This window comes from Lycorma delicatula, chromosome 4, assembly GCF_047948215.1.
Source record: "Lycorma delicatula isolate Av1 chromosome 4, ASM4794821v1, whole genome shotgun sequence".
Lineage (NCBI taxonomy): Eukaryota > Metazoa > Arthropoda > Insecta > Hemiptera > Fulgoridae > Lycorma > Lycorma delicatula.
The window spans coordinates 167,981,284-168,003,412 of NC_134458.1; the positions used below are offsets into that span (position 1 = coordinate 167,981,284).

General features: G+C 29.9%; 1 protein-coding gene across 1 annotated transcript; it reads left to right on the plus strand.

The window, feature by feature from the left end:
* The first annotated feature begins 800 nt into the window (after nt 1-800).
* Nucleotides 801-21,638, plus strand: Tektin-C (Tektin C). Its single transcript, XM_075361827.1, has 6 exons — nt 801-1,183; nt 3,302-3,574; nt 7,145-7,367; nt 11,910-12,046; nt 14,777-14,858; nt 21,501-21,638. The coding sequence occupies exons 1-6, from the start codon at nt 801-803 to the stop codon at nt 21,636-21,638; spliced, it is 1,236 nt and encodes a 411-aa protein (XP_075217942.1).
* The last annotated feature ends 491 nt before the right edge of the window (nt 21,639-22,129 follow it).

Genomic DNA, 22,129 nt, shown 5'->3' on the forward strand with positions numbered 1-22,129 from the left:
AGGGGGTTGGCTGGTGTAAAGTTTTCTGGGTCTATAGTAAGGAATGGATTTATATTGCACCAGCCAACCCCCTTAGTACACCCCCCATATTCAACCTGAATGATATTTCCTTTTCGCATACGCAATTTTACGATCTATTCCAAGAAAATTGGGAGGAGTAGAATTCCAAACAAGATCGTTTTACCCAATAAATAAAATCATATTTTGAACAATAATTAACACATTTATTCTACTTACATGAATTGGAGCTCAACCAGTAGAAGAACCATATATTGTTACAGGACAAATCCTAACCACAATTTATTTTTCATTTTTTATTATTAATCCACTAACCACAAAACTATGAGACAAAATATTTATTCTGACAACGTACAGAATTGTTTTGACATAAAAAACACCAAAATTAGGACTCAAAACTGGAACTTATTGGTTGAAGAAGCTATCATGGAAGTTGCTAAATTGTATTCAATAAAAAATATAGTTTGATTCTAAAAGAAAAAAATAGTCATTTTGTGTATTAAAATTTATTTAATATACCCATAGAAAAATAAAACAGAAATAGTATTTACATACTTAATGTTTTCCTTGGAAAAATTAAGTTTATCAGGAAAAAATTTAAAATAAAAATTCCTGAACTGTTTTACTTCTCATCTGTTTCTGTTAATAAAATAAAATGTAAAGTCAAACAAGTATGACTATGCTTGTATAGTTTTAGCTCAGACTTGATAATAAAAGTAACTTAATTTTTGCAATCTGTTTCAGATTAAGTATTTGTTTATTTATCAATAAAAAAAATTAAAATGCACAATCGGGCTAGACAGAATTTGATAACTGTTCCACCACCACCAGCTAGATTTACGATGGATGAGTGGCATTTGAATAATACCCAACAATATCGCATAAGTGAAGATCAGCGCCAATTAGCAGAACGTATTATTAATGAATCTGAACGTATAATTGATGAAACTAATAATATTGTTAATAAAAATAAAAAAGAAGTTGATCATCATATTGAAATTAAAATTCATGACATTAATTTTTGTAAAAACCAACTTGAATTTCAGAAAAAAGAATTAGATCTAGAAATTGAAGCTCTTAAAACATATAAAGAAAGAATAGAAGATGCACAACAATCTTTGCAAACAAATGCTGAAAATATATGTAAAAAATGCCTAATTTTAAGGTTTGTCTCATATCTTGTTATATTAAGTAAAAAAAAAATTTTCTTGTCTAGATAAGAAAAAAGATTATTAAAATAAGTTTGTATGTAGTGAAAAAGATACTGCTACAGAGAAATCGATGAGTTTGCTTTTCTTGAAGGTTATGTATGACATCTTTGTAAAGAGGGCAGGAACAAGTGTCAAAAGGTACATCAGCCATGTAGCATACTGTGCACTCCCCAAATCTGACTTTGTGTCTAATAAGTTATAATATTTCCACTCAGAAAACACCCAGGAAACACGCTCCAAAGGTTTGGAAACATTTCCACTCAACAGCCTCTCATTGTAGAAAGCTATGTTCAAATTTTCTGGCATTTGATGACAGATAGTACTACCTTAGAAAAAACCATATCACAAAGGTATAGACATGAAAAATTACTTCCTACAGCATATCTTTTCCAGTTAGATCATGTAGTCAAGAGGTTTAAGTCTGTAAATTGCAATTTTTCCCAGACTCTGTTCAGGTTATTAATCAACCTATAGAGTGTTCATGGTAATAGACAGATTTGCTATGGTTCTGGTCAGAGCTGAATTAATGAGACTTTTAATGAGGTTTTTACAGAGAAAGGGCTTATTTTTTATTTCAATATCCTCTGTATTCAATGTCCTGTCATTCAAAGTGACTAATCTTCACAGCCCTTTTTGATTAAGCTTCTATTCTCATTTGCACTCCTTATTTCTTCATTTTTCACTGTCTGTCAATTTAATATTTTCCAGTCTCCAACATGCTCACATTTAAAATCAAACAGCCTTTCTTTTGCCTTTTTTTCTTTGTGTACATGTTTTGGACCTGTACAGAAGCACTTTACAAATATAATAATACTTTACTTTTTTTCAAATTGAATTCAACCTTCAACCAGTTTAACATAGACATTTTTTTATTATTTTGGTGCTTCCTCAGCTATTGCTGTACTAATCTTTATTTCATTTTAATTTTTGGAATATCCTGTTAACATCCTATCATACTGTTTTAATACTTCAGTCTTCCTTTTTTTGTGTATACTGGTTGGCTTCCCTCTGTTGTGTATACCTGTGTTGGCTTAGTGTCCATACCTTCATTAATTTTTTTTTCATAACATTCATTTTCTCTCCATTTTGACTTGATGTCTTCTAATTTTAAATCATTTGATATAAGAATAATAATAAATGAATCGACAAAAGCAAACATTAAACAAAATTTTTGAAAGCATTGTTTCTGTAGTATCTATCCTCTGTTTTAATCTGTAAGTCACATAGATATTAAAAGGCGTTTTTAATTTATGCAGTGTTTTTTTAATATTTGTTTTTTTATAATGACCCAAACACTAAACTAAAAATATATGTTGTACAAATTGAAGATGATAAATAACCTACGTTTCTACTTTGGGAATTCAATTTTTATTATATATTTTCATGAATATATATTGTATATTCCATACCTAAGACAAGCTACTGCAGTAAAAGTAACTATTTTATATTATTGCAGAATTTTACATATTTGCATGATATATTATTTTTATAAATAAAGTATTTGTAACTTTTGTAAATAATTTGAACAACTTTGGTTCAACACAATGTTTTGTATCAATAAATAATAAATGAATTATCCTTTTTACTATTCATAGATTTCAGTTCATAGATTGAATACAGGTTAAAATTGTTAGATCTGACAGTGCGTTTTTTTTATTTTTTTTTATTAAGTTTCTGTAATATAATTTTTATGTAAATAATTTTAGTATTCAGTGACTTAGGCATGAAGCAATAATTTTTTAACAGCCAGGAATCAAAAGAAAAAATGAGCTAAAACATTTTACTTTTTAAAGTTTAATCAATTATTATGTAGGGATTTTATGTTGTAAACTTATTATTATTTGTGTTAATACATTGATCAGAAAATAAATTAGTAAAAATAAAACATATACTGATGGAGAGGAGATAAAAAAGTGTGTGTTCCTCTCACACTTTCTGTTGGCAATGCTCTTGAGTCAAGTGAAATATTTATATTTGAAATTATTTTGTGTTTTTTTTTATCTGTTAATGTGTATTTTATAATAGTTTTTATCATAGAAATGTTTTATATATTTTGATTTTTTTTATAATAGAGAAGGACGTCTTGGAATTGATCTTTGTTGTGATATAGTTGAAATTGAATTAAAAAAAGAATTTGAAGTCATTGATGGAGCTAGAAGTTTATTATCACGATGTTTAGAACAAGTTAAGGAACAAATTCGACGAACACGAGCAATGATTTATACACTCGTTAGAGACCTTGAAGATAAAACTAATGTGCTTGTTATTGATAAGCATAATGCATCTTTGAAAGAGACAAGCTTAAATTTGTCTATGTATCAAGGAATTGCATCACTTAATCCTGCGTATGTATTCTCTACTTCAATACATTTTTAGAAAACTATTTAAAATTTTTTTCCCTTTGTACAAATATAATGGAATGCTTTCAACAAGGGCTTATGTTAAATAACTTACAGTATGTATAGATGTAATGTAAGTAGGGACCAAGTGATCAGTGTTAATTAATTTTTCAAGAATCAAGCTATTCTTGTCTTTTTAGATCTGCACTATACTATCTTCTGTTTCGTACAGTTATATCAAATCATTCCATTAATACTGGATTAGGTGGTTTAATTGTTAAAAAATTTCACAGGATGGAGTACAATCTTTTCTTGCAAAATCATTTCCATATGAAAAAAGATTTATATATAGAGATGACATTCCATTTAAAGGTGCTAACCAACATGCAGCAAGTAATAACATTATATAAACAAGAGATTTCTCAGAACTTATCAATGTAGATGGTAATTCAAGTGTCATTGTCTTATCTCAGCCTGGTTGTGCTTTTAATATAATTTCACGTTTCAGTTTATTAAAGAAATGTCCTGAATTATATTATTTATGAATCTAGAGTTAATATCGATTCATAAATTATTACTAATATTATAGAAAAATGACCTACATTACTTAGACGCTCAATTAAGGAAATCTATTGCTATGAATTTAAGCCAAAGTTGCAATGTTTATGTAAATTGCAAAAATCAAGAAGGAATTTACCTATGAAACAGATTTTCAGAGATTTTAGCAAATGTCTATGTAGAGGCTTGTAAGTTCAACAAGTTCACACTTTGAATACATCTCAGTTGTCTAGAATAGAGGTACAGAAGCTCCATTCTAGCAATCATACAATGCAAATTTGTCTGGTTATTAAGTTTCTACATGCTGTAGTTACATATGTCTGATTCAGTAAGTTCATAATTGAAGTAAATACATGTAGATAATAGAAAATCAACCACTCATTTATTATTCTTTTCATCTTTAGCTTTATCAATGCTTGAATGTATTTAATTGGCATTATCGTCTTTTTCCTGTTGGGAATATTTTAGGTTCCTACAGGTGAAAACTTTTAATCTTTGTTTTAATTAATTGATTTTATAACAATTTAACATTTTTGAAATAAGTATGTGAGTCATGCTATGATAACATGTCACATAAAGATAATTTTTATGTAATTGGAAAAGACTGGAAGAATAATGTCATATTTTAAAATTGAAATGAAATGAATAAGAAAAAATTATTTGATTAAAGAGCTTATGAGTAAATACTTTTTTTTGGTTAGGTTAGAGTTTTTAGTTTTTATTTCTGATTCCTGCTAAGTCTTATCAGCTTCATGCTGAGTGATCAATCATTTTTATTAGTTTAATTCCATTGTTCAATTCTTTCAATACACAAAAGCTTTTCATCTGTTCTGATGCACCTGCCCTTACATTCTCTTAATAAATTTCTGGGCTATGTATAGACATAGCCCAGATATCTATATAGATATCTATATAGATAGATGGATAGTCAGCCACCACCAAGGAAGTAAAGAATTATAAAATTTATTTTACTAGTTATTTCATCTAACTTAAACTTCATCTTCATAATTATTTTCTAGTTAAAAAAAAAAATATATATATATATATAAAGTTTTATTTCATATTAATGTTTACCTTTTTTCAGTAATGAATTAACTTCATTTCAGTTCAGTTTTATTATAGAATGGTTTTCTATTCATGTGAAATACTAGGGTCATTCAGAAAGTTCCTAGCCTGACACAGAAATGGCACAAGTATGACCAAATGAATACAATATTTGTCAAGTATGATCATTAAGATGGCATGCTGTGAAGTTCAGGTGCATATGTTTAGTTGCTTGTTGTGGCAACCCACCGGATTGGTATAGTGGTGAACACGTCTTCCCAAATCAGCTGATTTGGAAGTCGAGAGTTCCAGCGTTCAAATCCTAGTAAAACCAGTTATTTTTACACGGATTTAAACACTAGATCGTGGATACCGGTGTTCTTTGGTGGTTGGGTTTCAATTAACCACACATCTCAGGGATGGTCGAACTGAGAATGTACAAGACTACACTTCATTTATACTCATACATATCATCCTCATTCATCCTCTGAAGTATTATCTAAACGGTAGTTACCGGAGGCTAAACAGGAAAAAGAGAAAAGAAAGAAAGGTTGCTTGTTGTGGCAATTGAGTTTTGACGTTTCCTGAAAAATGGATAGAATTAATGTTCAAGCTGTTATAAAGTACTTTGTTTTAAAGTGGTTTAACTATGATGGTCATACAAAAAGAGTTAGATACCACTTCAAAGTTTTGTTTGTTTACTATTGTAAAAAAAGTGGGCTGCTGAATTTAAATGTGTTCATAATATCCATTCAAGATTAGACCCATATTCCTCTGTACCAATATATTGCATTTTTTATAATCAGAAACCAACGTGAACAACCCAAGTACAGAATTACAAAGTAAATGTAATGATACCTTTTTTTTTCTTTTCTTTATTCCAGTAGCACTTTCTTGGGATCACACATCATAAGTTGTATATAAATTATACAAAATTACATATCAAACATAACAATTTTTTTTACAATAAAAATTAAAATTACACAAAACATAAAGTTCTTCATGTTTTGTGTAATTTTACTATTTAAATCATTTAATTTTTATTCTAAAAAAAAAAATTGTTAAGTTTGATATGTAATTTTGTATAATTTATATACAACTTATGATGTGGTATCCCTTGAAAGTGCTATTGGAATAAATAAAAAATAAGGTAAGTGTCATTTCACTTACTTTGTAATTTTGTACTTGGGTTGTTCAAGTTGGTTTTTGATTATAAAAAATACAATATATGTATATATATATATATGATTCACATGATTTTAAGAGAAAGTACTCTTTCACCACAACAATGTGCCTGTGTACACACCTCTGGTTGTTGCTGCATAATTCTGGACTTGGTTCTCAGCAATTATTTCCTCTTCCTAACCCTGTTGAAATGTCACATTGGAGAAACATTCACTTAAAATGATGAGGTTAAAGTTGAGATACTACTTATTTTGCAAAATTGGAAAAATCACATTATACTGAGGTATTACAAATTTGGAAAATTGTTGATCTGAATGTATCGAATTTCAAGGTGACTACGTTAAAATATAAAAAAGTGTGTTTTTTTATCAAGAACTTTCTTAACTTTCTTTCATATTTCTACTGCACATAAGTAAAACTTTAGGAGGAAGAAACTGGATGTAGCTGTAAATGGTTTGTCAGTCAATTTGATTATGTGATCATTAGACTACATAATCAAATAGAAAATACCATTTCATAGATGAAAAATTTTAATTTGTTTTTGGGTAAATTTATTCACACAGAGTCAACTTTTTTTACTAACATTAACTAATATTTTTTAGTGTATTGTAATCACAAAAATCAAATGTTTTATTGACAAGTTTTTACATTATTCACATGTAATACTAAAATTCTATTTACGTAAGAGTAAGTACCCTTTTCAGTAACACAGTCATCTTCAGTTTAAATCAATTTCTTTTTTAAAGTGTAATATACATATAGAAGAATACACACATCCTTATGTTACAGAGATATAACAAAAGAAGAATGGCGTGCTTTTTCACAACAAAACATTGATGATGCTGTTAAAGAACTTGTGGCTGGGCGACCATTACGTTCATATATTGATATGTTATTATTGCAGGTAATTGAAGATTTATTGAAACAATATAATATTGTCAATGAAGCTTTTAAAGAAAGAATTGAAGAGTATAAAGAATCAAAAGGAAAATTAGAAAAACAACATTTTGAAGTGAGTTATTAGATTTTAATATTATTATTAATATACTTGTAATAATATATAATGCATAAGAGTATATTGTATAATATATTTGTATTTGTTGTTTATTTAGTTTTATTACTATAAATTTATCACATGAACTAATTCTGGTTTTCACAATTGTAAAACATAGAACCATAAAAGAAGTTTCAAATTTTTTTTTCGAACTGGCATCAGTGTCAGTCAGAAAGTACTGATAAAGTGGCTTATTCATGAAAATTAAATTTTTTAGAACCCGTATGTCAGCATAAATTTCTAATCATAAAATTATGTTAAATTACATCTTCATATTAAAATTCATATCTCTTAATTTTATCTTTAATTAACTTCAAAAAAGGGGTTCTCAATTCAAGCCCAATTTTTTATTTTGTTAAGTTCAAGCTTTATTCTTCATCAGATGGACTAATTCTGATAATTTCTGTTTGGTTTTGTATGAAAGATTCACTGGTGGTTCTGTTCTAAGTTTTTCTAAATAACTTAAGTGGATGATTTTGTAAACAAAATATTCCAATCTACAAGATAAACGCATATTTTTTATATGCATGATTTGAAGAACATGATTTGAATGATTTTTGTCATTATTGGATATTACTGCATTAATATCATGTAGTCTGATGTCATTCTCTTATTTAAAATATTTTCACATGAGAATTCATTTAATAATCAATGACTATATTCTGGAATTACAGAGACCCTTAGTTTATACTCATTAGCAGTTTAATTTATAATGATTCTCATAATTGCTTAATCTATTTTTATTAAGACACAGATTTCTTGCTTATATCCATATAGGCAGAATTGTTTCTTATGGGTAACATTATTCTGAATAAAAATAATAAAATATGAAATAAAATAAACTATTTTAATAAACAATACTAATTTCAAACATTTTTCTAAAAACAACATATAAATAAATAAATTTATAAATAATAAATAAACATATAAATAAATTTAAACCCATATAATATGGGATAAATTTGAACCTACATACAAAACTAACAACCACATAATAAAATATTTAAAAAACAATAAAATTATTGATTTATACAATTTATGTGGGGTTTATAAGATAGTGTAATGATTGTGAGGATAGGTAAAACCAACAGATCATTTAAGCCAGATTTTATGAACATTTTAGGCATTATAAAAACAAAAAATTGGGCTTTTCTAATGTTGCGGATCACCTTATAAACAATAAACATTCCATTACTGATGTTAAAGTAGTTTAGAGATATTAGAAATTAAAAAAAGGAGGCATAAATAAAAATCTAGATATTTTGGAAAAATATAATATATATATATATATAAACAAAGATTTAACTGGATTAACATAGACAGATTTTGAAGGAGACACTCACAAAAGCTCCAATAGATAGCACTTTCATAGATATTTCATAAGTCATTTATTTAAATAATTCAGTACTGCAGTATTTGGGTGGCCACATACATGTTTAAATGTTTGTTTTTATTTTGTTTTTGATATATTTTATTTAATGACTTCATATACTATTGTATATGATCGCAATTTTAATCGTTTAATATATTATATAATATATAAATATCACACAACTGCTGATGCAGGATTCTGTGAAAGTACTTTCGTGAAAAATGATAAATATACAGAGTGATTCAAAGAAACAGGAAATTTTGAAAGTTGTGTTGGTAGCCGTGGGTGATTGGTACCACATAAATGGCGCCAGCCTCTCTAACCTAACCTGCCATTTAGTTGTCATGGATACTTGGAGTGGTGCGCAATGTGCATTTGCTATCAAAGTGTTTTACAAAAAAATGACAGTGTGGAGGGAGCGCGTAGAGAATTTCGCCTTCATTTTAATCTGGGACGGCACGACCATGTTCCATCAGCACATTCAATTAAAACATGGATATCTAATTTTGAGGAAACTGGTTCAGCAATGAAAAAGAAACCTCCAGGACGTGAGGGAACCGTCCGTACACCACAGAATGTTCAAGCTTTACAAGATGCTGTCACTCATCGGTCAATCCGTCGTCTCTCAGCATCTTTACAATTGCATAGTTCAAGTGTTCGAAGAATGTTAGTGAAGGACTTGCAATTCCATCCATACTAGTTGCAGATTGTCCATGAACTGAAACCAAACGATACAGTTGTGCTAGCACAATTCTGTAATGTAATGCTTCAGAAGATAAATGATAATGAAGAGTTTGTTCACGAACTGTGGATGTGAACGAAGCGCATTCCCACCTCAGTGGATTTGTTAACAAGCAAAATTTCAGATACTGGGCACAAGAAAATCCTACGCAGCTACACCAGCGTCCGTTGCACAGCCAGAAAGTGACCGTGTGGTGTGCTATGTCATCTTATGATGTTATAGGCCCTTATTTTTTTGAGGATGACAACGGTCTTGTGATTACAGTGACGTCGGCTCGTTACGTAGCCATGCTTGAAACCTTTGTTGTGGAACAACAAAAGAGATTTCCACCAATTCTTAACACAGCCTGGTTTCAACAAGATGGAGCAACGTCACATACTGCACGAATATCAATGGCAGCTGTATGCTGATTGTTTGGACAACGTGTCATTTCACGAAATGGTGACATTAGATGGCCTCCCAGATCGCTTGATCTCTCAGCTTGCGATTACTTTTTGTGGGGTCACCTTAAAAGCAAAGTGTTCCACAGTAGACCTGCTACAACGGAAGAATTGAAGGCAAAGATCCGAGAAGCAATTGCGGAAATTCCAGTTGAGATGAGATGTTACGTCAAACCATGAACAATTTAACAAAGAGACTTCGTGAGTGTTTACGTAGAAGAGGAGGTCACCTCCAAGATGTAATCTTAAAAAAATAAACTAAAATGTATGTATCCTAAAATGGCAACATTTGTACAATTACATGAAATAAAATTCATTTTCTACAAAAAGTTAAAATTTCCCATTTCTTTGAATCACCTGTACAAATAAGGTAATAGTTGTCTTATATCTGTACTTGGGTAGATTAAGTTGAATTTTATGTATATAATATATTATATGAAATATAAACCACCAAAACACAGTAATTAGATAAGTTAAACTTACCATATTAATTTCCAATAACTAGTTCTCGCAACACAATTAGGTATGACCAACGTAACAGCCTTTGTGATTCCATTCAAGCGTAATTTGTTAATGTTCATTTGATTTAGGCCCAGAGGTGAAAGTCTCAAGACATACTAAAGATTTAACGTCCACAATGGAAGTGGCTGTGCCTCCTACCCATTCGTGCTAAATAAATCCAGGAACATGCATTGTTGTCTTACTGTGGTGAAACACATAATAATTATTGCATACTGTACAATTCCTACATTTGTGACATTACAATAGGTTTTAAAAAGAAAAATCAAATACTTGTATCAAGTGTGTAGGCACACCATATGTTTATTTTGAGGCAGTCATGTTTGCACCCATAAAAGCATATACTCTTCCATTAGTCCACATTCTGATGATATTTAAGTGAATGTGAGATTATTTATAGGCTCATCATTGAACACTACCTTGCTTAAAATTCTATCCTTATCTGTCTCGTCATTCACACAAAAAATCGTCTGTCTCATTCTTCACAGTAAAAGGACATCTTTTGGGGTTATTACTTGGTCAGAATAAAATTTCTAACTTGTGAAATGGAAATATTTTTCAACAACGGATGACATTGCCAAGTATGCTTTACATTTACTAGTTCCCATCAGTGAATATTATTCTCATTCAGTAAGTCTTGATTAAAAACCAAGTGAACATGTGCATAATAATCATAGTTGTATTATGTAATAGTAAATTATTTTTAAAGAATATGTTTTAAGGATGCTTAATTTTGAAAATTCTAAAATTGCTATATCTAAATACTGAAAGTAATTCTCATGAATTAGATAATTAATATAAAAACAGTACAAACAGAGTGTAATCTTAGGCAATATATTCAAATATCAAAAGAAGGATGCAAGTCAAGCAAAGATAAGAAAGTGCTAAGAGAGTTTTCATGGCATCCATACAAATTTTTTTTCTCATTTATAAATTTAAAGTTCCTGAATAAATGGCACAATATAAGAAAGGGGCAATATTTTAATTTATTAGTCTATGTAAGGTATAATTTATAATAATATTAAAGTCTTAGTTTGATAAATATTTAAAGAGAAGTATAGAGGGTTACAGATTTTAGTTATTGCTTGAAATGTCTTAAGGTTAAATAAATAAAAATTTTAAATGTTTTTAATGCAATTTCTACATGTGAGATGATGCCAAATATGTTTAATTTAAAAGTAATTTTTTGATGGGATAGGCAAGACTTCCTGACAAAGTTGAGAAGTCTGCAACTCATTGTCATATTTTTTAAAATTGTTGTGTACCCAATATCATTAATACAAATATGAGTATTTAACAGCTATTTCATGAAAATCAGTGGAAACTTCCTGGAACTACAGGAAACAAGAATAATACCCAAATACATTACTTTCAGTCAGAAAGAAAAACAGTAACCAAGATTTTTTATAAATAGAATTTTTTTCCAGATTGTAAAGCAAGCTAATGAAATGATACGTAACATAACTCAACTTGAGAAAGCAATTGCTGAAAAGGAAGGTTTTATGGCGCTAGCTCATACAAGACTTGGTAATAGAAGTCAACGTCCTGGTGCTGAATTATGCAGGTATAATTAAATGCAGTTTTATGTTATAAAAGAAAATTTTTTTGCTTAAATTAATAAGCTACACACAGTTATATTAATAATCAGATAATACTTGCAATGTAATTCAAAAGAATTTTCATGAATAAAATAAATAAACTTTATTAAAAACTGAATTATTTGTAACAATAATGCAGATACTGCATGTTAATTGTAATTTTTGGTGTTGTTTTCCAAGATGATCAATGAAAATTATTTTTAAATATAAACTTTGAAATGACAAAACATTTTTAAAAACATTGTTAGTCATTTTTGAGACTAGTGTGCTGATGTTCTTACTAGTTTTCATTGGCAATTTGTATTTATAAATTAGTTATACTAAGAATATATTAGAGTGATGAAAGGTGTCCCACAGTTTGGAACAGGCTTTTTGGTCAGCCTCAAAATCATAAATTCCGTACAAGAATTCAAGTCGCAATCCACAAGAATTTCAACACTCGCCTTAAAAGCATCTAAACACCATAATAAAAGCCTACGCCCCCACTAATAATAAAAATAAATCTCCAAATGACCTTAATGAAACAGAAAATTTCTGGGACATACTTGACCAGATCATAAATAACATCCCTAAAAATCAGATTAAACAACTATTCAGAGACTTCAATGCTTAACTAGGCAGAGAAAAAAGATACCATATCATTATTGGAAAATGGCCTGCCCAAAAGAGAAAATGAAAACGAACAGTTGAAATCCACATATTTCAAGACGAAACCTCAGAAACTCAGAAAGGAGAATGGCAACTAGATCATGTGTTCATAAACAAACACCACTACAAACAGATCTACAACATAAAAGTCCTCTGAGAAGTAGACAGACTCAGATCATTATGTAGTAAAAATTAAAATTAAATTAACTCTCAAAAGGAAAGAGCAAAACCAAGCCCCTAAACTAAAAGAAAAAAGACCCTACCCAACTAATCAAGAATAAAAATTACCAAAAAGCAACCAAAAAAATTACTACTATGGATAAACTCAAAGGCTTAGTGAACAACCTTAAATTTCAGAAGAAGTGGCACCAATAAAACCCTGTAAAAAACATCTAATGGTGGAACAGCAAATGCAACAACAGTCACATTCATATCAGTGGAACAGAGACATCAAGCACTGCTATTACTATTACACCAATCCCAAAAATCACAAACATCTTTCTAAAATTTAATAAAACAAAGAAAAGAAATCACTTGAACCCTAAAGAAAATCAGCAGACAACACCATAAAGAAATCAATATGCTGAAATCAATAGAAGAAGAATTCAACAAAACACAGCCAGGAGAGTGCCACAAAACCTTCAAAAAACAACTCCAAAAATATGAACTCCCAACCCTACTAATGAAGTATGTAAACCATAATCTAGCCAATAACAATAAAGACAATGTGGAAATCCTAGCTAAATATTTCAAGAAACTGCTAAATTGTGAAGAACCACCAGAACTAAACTTTGACATCAGCACCCCAATAACAACACCGCCGGAAAACATCAACTCTCCTATAAAAAAGAAATCTACCAAGCACTGGGTGAGATAAAGAATTACAAAGTAGCGAGAAAAGATCAGACCTTTGTAGAGATTTGGAAAATCTGCAGGAAGTCCAGCAAAAATCGCCCTTCATCAACAGCCTGTCAACATCTGGAATCTGGATCAAAGAAGAACTACCAGAACCTTGGATGACAGACCTTATCCACCTGCTACACAAAAAAGCGGACAAAACAGATCCTAACAACTACAGAGGAATCTCACTCCTAGACACAACATACAAAATTCTTTCAAGACTCATACTTAACAGGATCGGTTTACAACTCAAGAAAGAACCAGGAGAATACCAAGGAGGAGCTGCCCAGTCCAGATCATGAGTCTCAAGCTAATAATGACTTAACGGAAAAAGAAACAGAGACGTGGTGATAGTGTTTGTAGACTAGACTTCAAGAAAGCGCCAAATTGCATCCATTGAGAATCCCTACTAAAAATTTGGAAATGGCTCTGGGAATGGTAATGAGGGAATGGCTCAAAAGCTGCTCCCCAAAAATAAAAATAAGCCAAAAACTCAAAACAAACTGTTTTGGTTTTGCTGACGACTTGGCACTACCAGCAAATGACATTGACAGAGCTAAAACACAGATACTAGAACTTCAAAATATTGCACATAAAATTGGCCTCAATATACCACTCAAAAAGGCTGAAATTATGCTCCAAAAACAAACACAACTAAAAGAAGTATACAAACAGTAATAAAGTCAACATAAATGAAAACACCTCAATCCAAACAAGAACAATTAAAATACAATAATATATTAAATATACTAACATATTTTAAATCCTAAATACCTTTTGACTACATTGTCTGAATTAAAAAACCATCGGCATTCACATTATCTGATACAGGATGAAAACTTCAGCATTGGTTGCTGAAAGTGGTCTTAAGGCCGACTGAAAATATTTTTAAGTTACTTATCTAAAAAAAATTTATTAAAAAACTTGGTTAGTTACAGATGTTATTACAGTTTTAAGCATTTTTAATTATACATTTTATAAGAATAAAACAACTAGTGTGCACTAGTAACTAGTATTACTCGTAGAGTTATAGAATTTAAAGTTGGCCAACAGAAACAGGTAATTACTTATTGATCTACAAAAACTGCCACTACTAATTGGTAAAAACTTTTGTTCATATGCTAAAAATCTTTGGTACTTTGTTTCAGGGATGAAGTTGATGCAAAGCTTGTTGAAGAAGTTAAGGAAATTAAAGATGTAGTTACAAACTTGCAACAAATGTTAGCAGAGGTATAAATAACATGTGTGTAAGTGAGTGTGCGTGTGTGTTTGCATGCATGCATGTGCACACACACAATATGCAAAAGATATATGAATAAGATCTTTCAATTTTTGTGGTTTTTCCAGTTTTACAACAATCACTGGTGTTTCGGCAGCTACCCACTGAATTCACATATAAAAGAGCAGAGAGCCATTGCCTCGATTTTTTTTATAACCGGGTGTGCATTGTTCATTTTTAAAAGCCTGAGTGTTTTCCAGAATAAACCTGTCTTGTTGCTATTGTATATTTGTGATTCCTTGTACCCTTCCTTGATAATTATTTGATGAAGTTTTACCCAAAATGGAGCTACACTTTCTTTGTCCGCACTTAAAGCTTCATCGTGCAATTTAACATTGCTAATTCCGTAGCAGTTTTGGACACACCAAGCCATCTGTAACTCGCCTTAAACTTTTCTGCTAATAAGTGTAAGCCACTCAGCAGCACGTTTTAGTTCAGCTACCCGAATTGGAACTCCTGCACATCTTTGCTGTAGATACCACTACAAACAGCATCTTCTAGATTCACATTTTCAGCTCAGTATTTAGATTTCGTGAATCCATTTTTACAAAAACAGCTTTTATTTTTCCCAGCTAGATTTTATACCTGAAATGGTACTTTTCCCATCCTGTATTGAGTCATTATACTTTTAGACGATGTTCTATGATCTAGGCTTTCAATAATTTCATGTTTTGGCTAAAGTAAGGACGACATGCTTTCTCCTGTCACACATTTTAAATAAAAAAATGAAACACATCTCAAAAGATACAGTCTTGAATATTGAAGATTTGTTCTTTATCACATGCAGTAAAATAGTAAACAAATAAGAATGTCAGTTTAAATCATTCGTTCTCAAAGTGGGCCCACAGAAAATTGGGGGTATTCAGGTGGTCTAGGAAGGTAATGGTTGATTAAAAAAAAATCTGATATGGACACCATGTGACTTCCTTGTACGCCTATTAAATTACATATACACATTTTTTGCTGCACTTCATTTAAACTTATTTCATTTGAAAGTGAGGTATGATCCTCCAATTCTTTAATAAAGTGGATAGTTACACAAGTGCTGAAATATTCGTGTTTATTAACATCAAATATTTATACAATTATTAATTCAACAATCTTACATGAGATATTAGGTTAGAGTAAAAGTAATTTTATTACTTGTATTACTAGATCAGTATTCATTTGAAAGTGAGGTATGATCCTCCAATTCTTTAATAAAGTGGATAGTTACACAATTGCTGAAATATTCGTGTTTATTTACATCAAATATTTATACAATTATTAATTCAACAATCTTACATGATATATTAGGATACAGTAAAAGTACTTTTATTACTTGTATTAATAGATCAGCAGTATTCTTATCTTCGTGAGAAGATAAGATATCTTTGCTGATTAACAAAAGTTTCAGATTGCTGATATGTTGTATAAATAAAAATTAATAATAATTAAACTATTCTGTTTAGTGAACTCCTGTGATTACAAATGTTAATTTCGACCTTACGGTGTAAAATATTCAGTTTTTGAAAAATCAAAAATGAAAAAGAAACAATCATACATGAAAAGAAAGATAACATGAAGAAATAAATCTCAAAAAAACAACAAGAAGATGAATATAAACAAGAAGGAAAGAATAAAACATTAAGAGAGGATGATGAATATAAAGAGAAAGAAAATTTGAAAACTAGAGAACATGTATGCAAATTATGATCAGAAAAATTATATCAAACCAAAGAACGATTAAATGATTGGCAACAAAAAACAAATAAATGAAATGATGATTAACTCTGACTTTGGGAAAATATTGTCTGACAATATCAGAGTAATGAACTAAAAGATAAGAATTTTTGCAATTTATTAAAGATCACATATGTATGCCTCAGTGTATATGTTGTTCTTGTGAGGGTCTATTTTTCAGTCACTCTGTAGTTAACTTTAACGAGGATAAAATTAAACTAGAAAATCCAAAAATAATGTTTCACCAACTCTATTACTTTTACATGCATATTTAAATAATGCTAGAAATAATTGCTGTTACTGTTTTTTAGAACGCATCTTAAAAACAGCAATTGCAATTATTATTTTTAACAGGTGGTAAGTTTAACAATTTTGGGGCACTTGAAAATCATGATTTTCAATCTGGGCGATGGGCGAAAAATTTTGAGAATCATTGTTTTAAATTAATAACCTGAACTACTAATCACACACCAGTAACATTACAACACATAACTATGTGAACTGTACACATATACAATACTGTTTGTACAGATACAGTATGTACGATATAGATAACAAAGCTTGTGCAAATTTTACACAGTACATAATATGACGTGTCATCAATATCATGGACAAGAGGTTACTGTTATCTGGTCTATAATGAACTTATGTTCAAACAAATTTGTCAAACAAAATTTTTTTTGACTTAGGTGCTTCAAAGTTTTGAGAAACAAAAAATTCTTCAAGGGTTTCATGGCTTTGTCAGTGATAAATTTTTATCAAGTATGGCATACAATACAATTTTTAAATAATAATGACTTAATTATGCAATATTTAGAGTACATTTGCAAAAATAATCAAAATGTTCAGTAAAAAAATTTGGTTTCAGTTTGACTCCTTTGATCAATATTAAATTATGCAGTATTAAATGTATAATGAGAAAAACAAACACAAAATTCTGAGTAAAAAATGGTGAGTCCTAGTTTACAGCCCCTTGACCAAATGATATCTCTGTCTTTAAAATTTTACTGTATTTAGAGGGGTCCTATTATTATTATTATCGTATTTAAGAATTCTTGATTCCTAAAAAATCAAAAAGAATGGTGAACAAATTATAATCCATTTGATGCCCTTGCTCAACAGCTACTTCTAAACATTTTTATTAATAGCTGCAACTTGAAAATCAGTTAAAAGTATTAAAAATTTATAAAAACTCAAAAAATTTGTTTATATTTAGGTTGAGTCCCACAGGAACCCTTTTTTTAAGAAGTTAACCATGATGTCTACATTAATAGTTGATAGTGGATTTTCAAAAAGTAAAATTTTAAAAATTGATATTTTAAGTGCATGTCTTACTGGTTTGATGCAACTCTCCAAGATTCCTTATCTAGTGCCAGTCGTTTCATTTCGGTATACCCCCTACATCCTACATGCTTAATTTGTTTTACATATGCAAAATGTTGCCTGCCTGTACAATTCTTCCCATATACCTTCCCATCCAATATTAAAACAACTATTCCAGCATGCCTTAAGATGTGGCCTATAAGTCTGTGTCTCTTCTTTTAGTTATATTTTTCCAAATGTTGCAACACCTCTCCATTTGTCACTTTATTTAACCATCTTATTTTAACATTCTCCTATAGCACCACATTTCAAAAGCTTCTAATTTTTTCTTCTCAGATACTCCAATTGTCCAAGTTTCACTTCCATGTAAAGCTACACTCCAAACATATACTTTCAAAAATGCTTTCCTGAAGTTTAAATTAATTTTTGATGTAAGCAAATTATATTTCTGATAGAAAGTCATTTTATACCACTTTTATTTTATATCACTCTTGCTTCATCCATGTTTATTTAGTAATTCTACTTCCCAAATAACAATTCTTCTACCTCCATAATCTCTTAATCTCATAATCTCTTCCTACTTTTATATTCAGTGGTCCATCTACTTTATTTGTACTACATTTCATTACTTTTGTTTTGTTCTTGTTTATTTTCATGTGGTAACTTGAACCCTATATTTTGCTTAACATTTTATTCCAGTCTATGTTACCCCTGCCTTTTCTAAGTCTATAAATGCCATTAATGTTTTGTTTTTCTTTTTTCTGCTATTAATGAGCACCTGTACGTTTCCTGAAGCCAAATTAGTCTTCTCCTAACATTTTTTCCACTCTCCTCTCAATTCTTCTGTACAGAATTTTACACAAAAATTTATTCTGTACAGAAAGTTTTTGTGCATGAGTAGTAAGCTAATTGTTCTGTATTCTTCACATGTATCTGCTCCTGCTTTCATTAGTATTATAACAATAACACTCTTTTTTATGTCTGATGGAACTTCCCCTTCATAAAGTTCACTTCTTCACCTGCACTGTGTAGTAATTCTGCGGGTATCCCGTCTATCCCAGGATCTTTTCTCCCATTCAAATCCTTTAATGTATTACATTCAGATCTCAGTACTGTATCTCCCTTTTCATCCTCTTCAACTTCCTCTTCTTCCTCTATAACACCTGTTTCTAGTTCATTTCCTCCGTATAACTCTTCAATATATTCCACCCACCGGCCTATCAACCTTTGCTTTCATATTATAAATCAGTAATCATATTATAAAGCTTCTCTAAATTCCACCAATTCATCTGGAACTTTTTCTTTAGGTCTTTAATAAACCCCAATCTTCATTTCATTATCACTAAATTATGGTTGATTTCTAGATTTTTGCTGAACCCCTCCGTATAACTCTTCAATATATTCCACCCACCTACCTATCAACCTTTTCTTTCATATTATAAATCAGTAATCATATTATAAAGCTTCTCTAAATTCCACCGATTCATCTGGCACTTTTTCTTTAGGTCTCTTTAATAAACCCCAATCATAATTTCATTATCACTAAATTATGGTTATTTCTAGATTTTTGCTGAACCATGATATAATCTATCTGATACCTTTTTATATATATTTTTCTATCATAATGTTTAAACTGGGTGTTGGCAATTACTAAATTATATTTCGTGCAAAACTCAATACTCAGTCCCCTCTTTCATTCCTTAAATTATATTTCGTGCAAAACTCAATACTCAGTCCCCTCTTTCATTCCTTTTTTCCAGCCCATATTCACCCACAATATTTCCTTTCTTGCCTTTTCCGATGCTTGCATTCCAATCTATTATTAAATTTTCATCACCTTTTATGCGTCTAATTGCTTTGTCAATTTCATCGTATACACTCTCTACCTCATCATTATCATGGGCACTTCTAGGCATCTAGATGTTAACAGTCGTTGTCGGCTTAGGTTTTGATTTTATCCTGATTACAATGATTCAATCGCTATGCTTTTTTAAATACTCTACTCTCTTCCCTATCTTCTTGTCCATTAGAAAACCTACTCCTGCCTGCCCTTTATACAACACTGAGTTAATTATTCTAAAATCACCTGACCAAAAGTCATTTTCCTCTTCCCACCGAACTTTGCTAATTCCTACTGCATCTACATTTAACCTACCCATTTCCCTCCTTAAATTTTCTAACATACCAACCTTTTTTAGGTTTCTAATATTCCACACTCCGACTCATAGATTGCTATCTTCTTAATTTTCTGGTGACCCCTTTCTTAGCAGTTCCCACTCAGAGATCCAAACATGGGACCAATTTATCTTTGGAATATTTCATCAAGGAAGTCACCTCCATCTTTGTTACATGAAAATGCAGAGAGCTACATTTTCTTGGAAAAGAAATAGCTGTAGTTTTCCATTTCTTTCAGCTGCGCAGTACTCAGAAGATTGGCTGTTTGTTGATATGCCCATTTAAGTCTTCCTGACCAATGCCCTTAAGATACAGAAAGAGCTGCTACCCTCTTTCAGGAATCATTCCTTATTCTGGCTCTCAACAGATACCACTCTGACACGGTTGCACCTTTGATCCAACCTTAATAGTTTTTTAAAAATAAATATATTCAGTAATATCCATTTATTCAAATTTTATAAATTTATTTGCAATATGTCATTTTTTCAAAATCCAAACTTTATCCCACCACCATTTTGGGTGCAGACATTGTACCATTTTTTTGTTTATACTATTTTAATTGTCTTAAAGAGAACTTTAAAATGATTTATCACATAAAGATGTTACCATTTAAAATATTTAAGCTACAACCTCTGGGCCCCTGAGAAGGGGTTGAAATTCTATTTCTTGTCAAAATGTGAAGGTAACTGATCCTTATCCTGAAAGTTAACAGTATTCTATTTGGAACAGTTGATGATCTTTTAATGGGTTTCCATCCTTTTCACTCATTAAAATGTTTAAGTACATTCAGTATAAAAAATAGATGTGAACATATGAAATAAAGTAAGGTAAATACATTAAATATAAAATTTACTACAAAGTAATCTGCAATTCACAAGGTGCTATTGAGAATTATTTCGAGCATATATGTTTTTTTAATTATATTTGAAATAAATTGGAGGAAAGATTTTTCAAATGCTTAGCTATAATAAATGTTTAATAATGGTAATTATGATAAACTTGGCATTTTATTAAGGCGCTTAAGGGCAAAAAGGTTTGATTTTGTTACAAACGAAATCAATTTGATCATCCCACCCAACAACTTATGTAATAAAACACCCAGAAAGTTCACTTTGTGTTGAATAGAAACAACTCCTGTAGTACATATTTGAATAACATATGTAATCTTGTGTTGTGTTCATTTAATAATATGTTTATATCAAATTAAATATGGCTGTTAAAAATCTAGTCGTATTAAAATTTATTTTATTTTTTGTGATCATAATCATATTTTATCATGATGGTCTACAAAAAAACTAAGAATATGGGTTAATATATAAATATTAATATTATTATTGAATTTAAAATTATCTATTAATATTTTGTTGTTGTAGTCACAAGCATCATTGCGCTATTTACTGAAATCACAAGTACAGTTGGAGGAAGATATTAACATTAAAACGAATTCGTTGAAAATTGATGAAGTCGATTGTATGACATCAAGACTTGGAATGGATTACCATATTTTTTAATAATTATAATATTTGTTTTTATAATTTTTATTACTTGACATAAATTTAGATTTTCATTATAGGTTATTATTATTTTTTTAATTAATTTTAATAACATTTTAACTTTTGGTTACAGGTAGATGAACAACAAATTGGTTGTTCATAGTTTTCATTCAATTTAAGATTTAGTTAGTAATAATTTGTAGACATATTTTTATGCAATTGAGTGTTGAGTACAGAAAAAACATTTTTGTTTTTAATAATTGAATTGTATAAATTTTTTTTTTAATGTTTGTATAAGTTGGTGTATGTTGTGTATTATGTTTAGTACAAAATTAAAAATGTGTCTTCTAACAGTTTGCTTTGTCTTTTTACTTATTACAATTACAAAATACATTGTTTTCCAAATTACTTAAGAACAATACTTATTATGAACTTTAATGAGCTAAATATAACTCCATAAGTGGAATTACCAATTTATGTGAAAATTGACGATAGTGTACAAAATAAAC

Excerpts from the sequence above, each read along its gene's own strand:
- Tektin-C (XM_075361827.1), top strand. The coding sequence starts at position 801 with ATGCACAATCGGGCTAGACAGAATTTGATAACTGTTCCACCACCACCA. Across the intron at positions 7,368-11,909 it reads TAGAAAAACAACATTTTGAA|ATTGTAAAGCAAGCTAATGA; the intron begins GTGAGTTATTAG and ends ATTTTTTTCCAG. Across the intron at positions 12,047-14,776 it reads CCTGGTGCTGAATTATGCAG|GGATGAAGTTGATGCAAAGC; the intron begins GTATAATTAAAT and ends ACTTTGTTTCAG.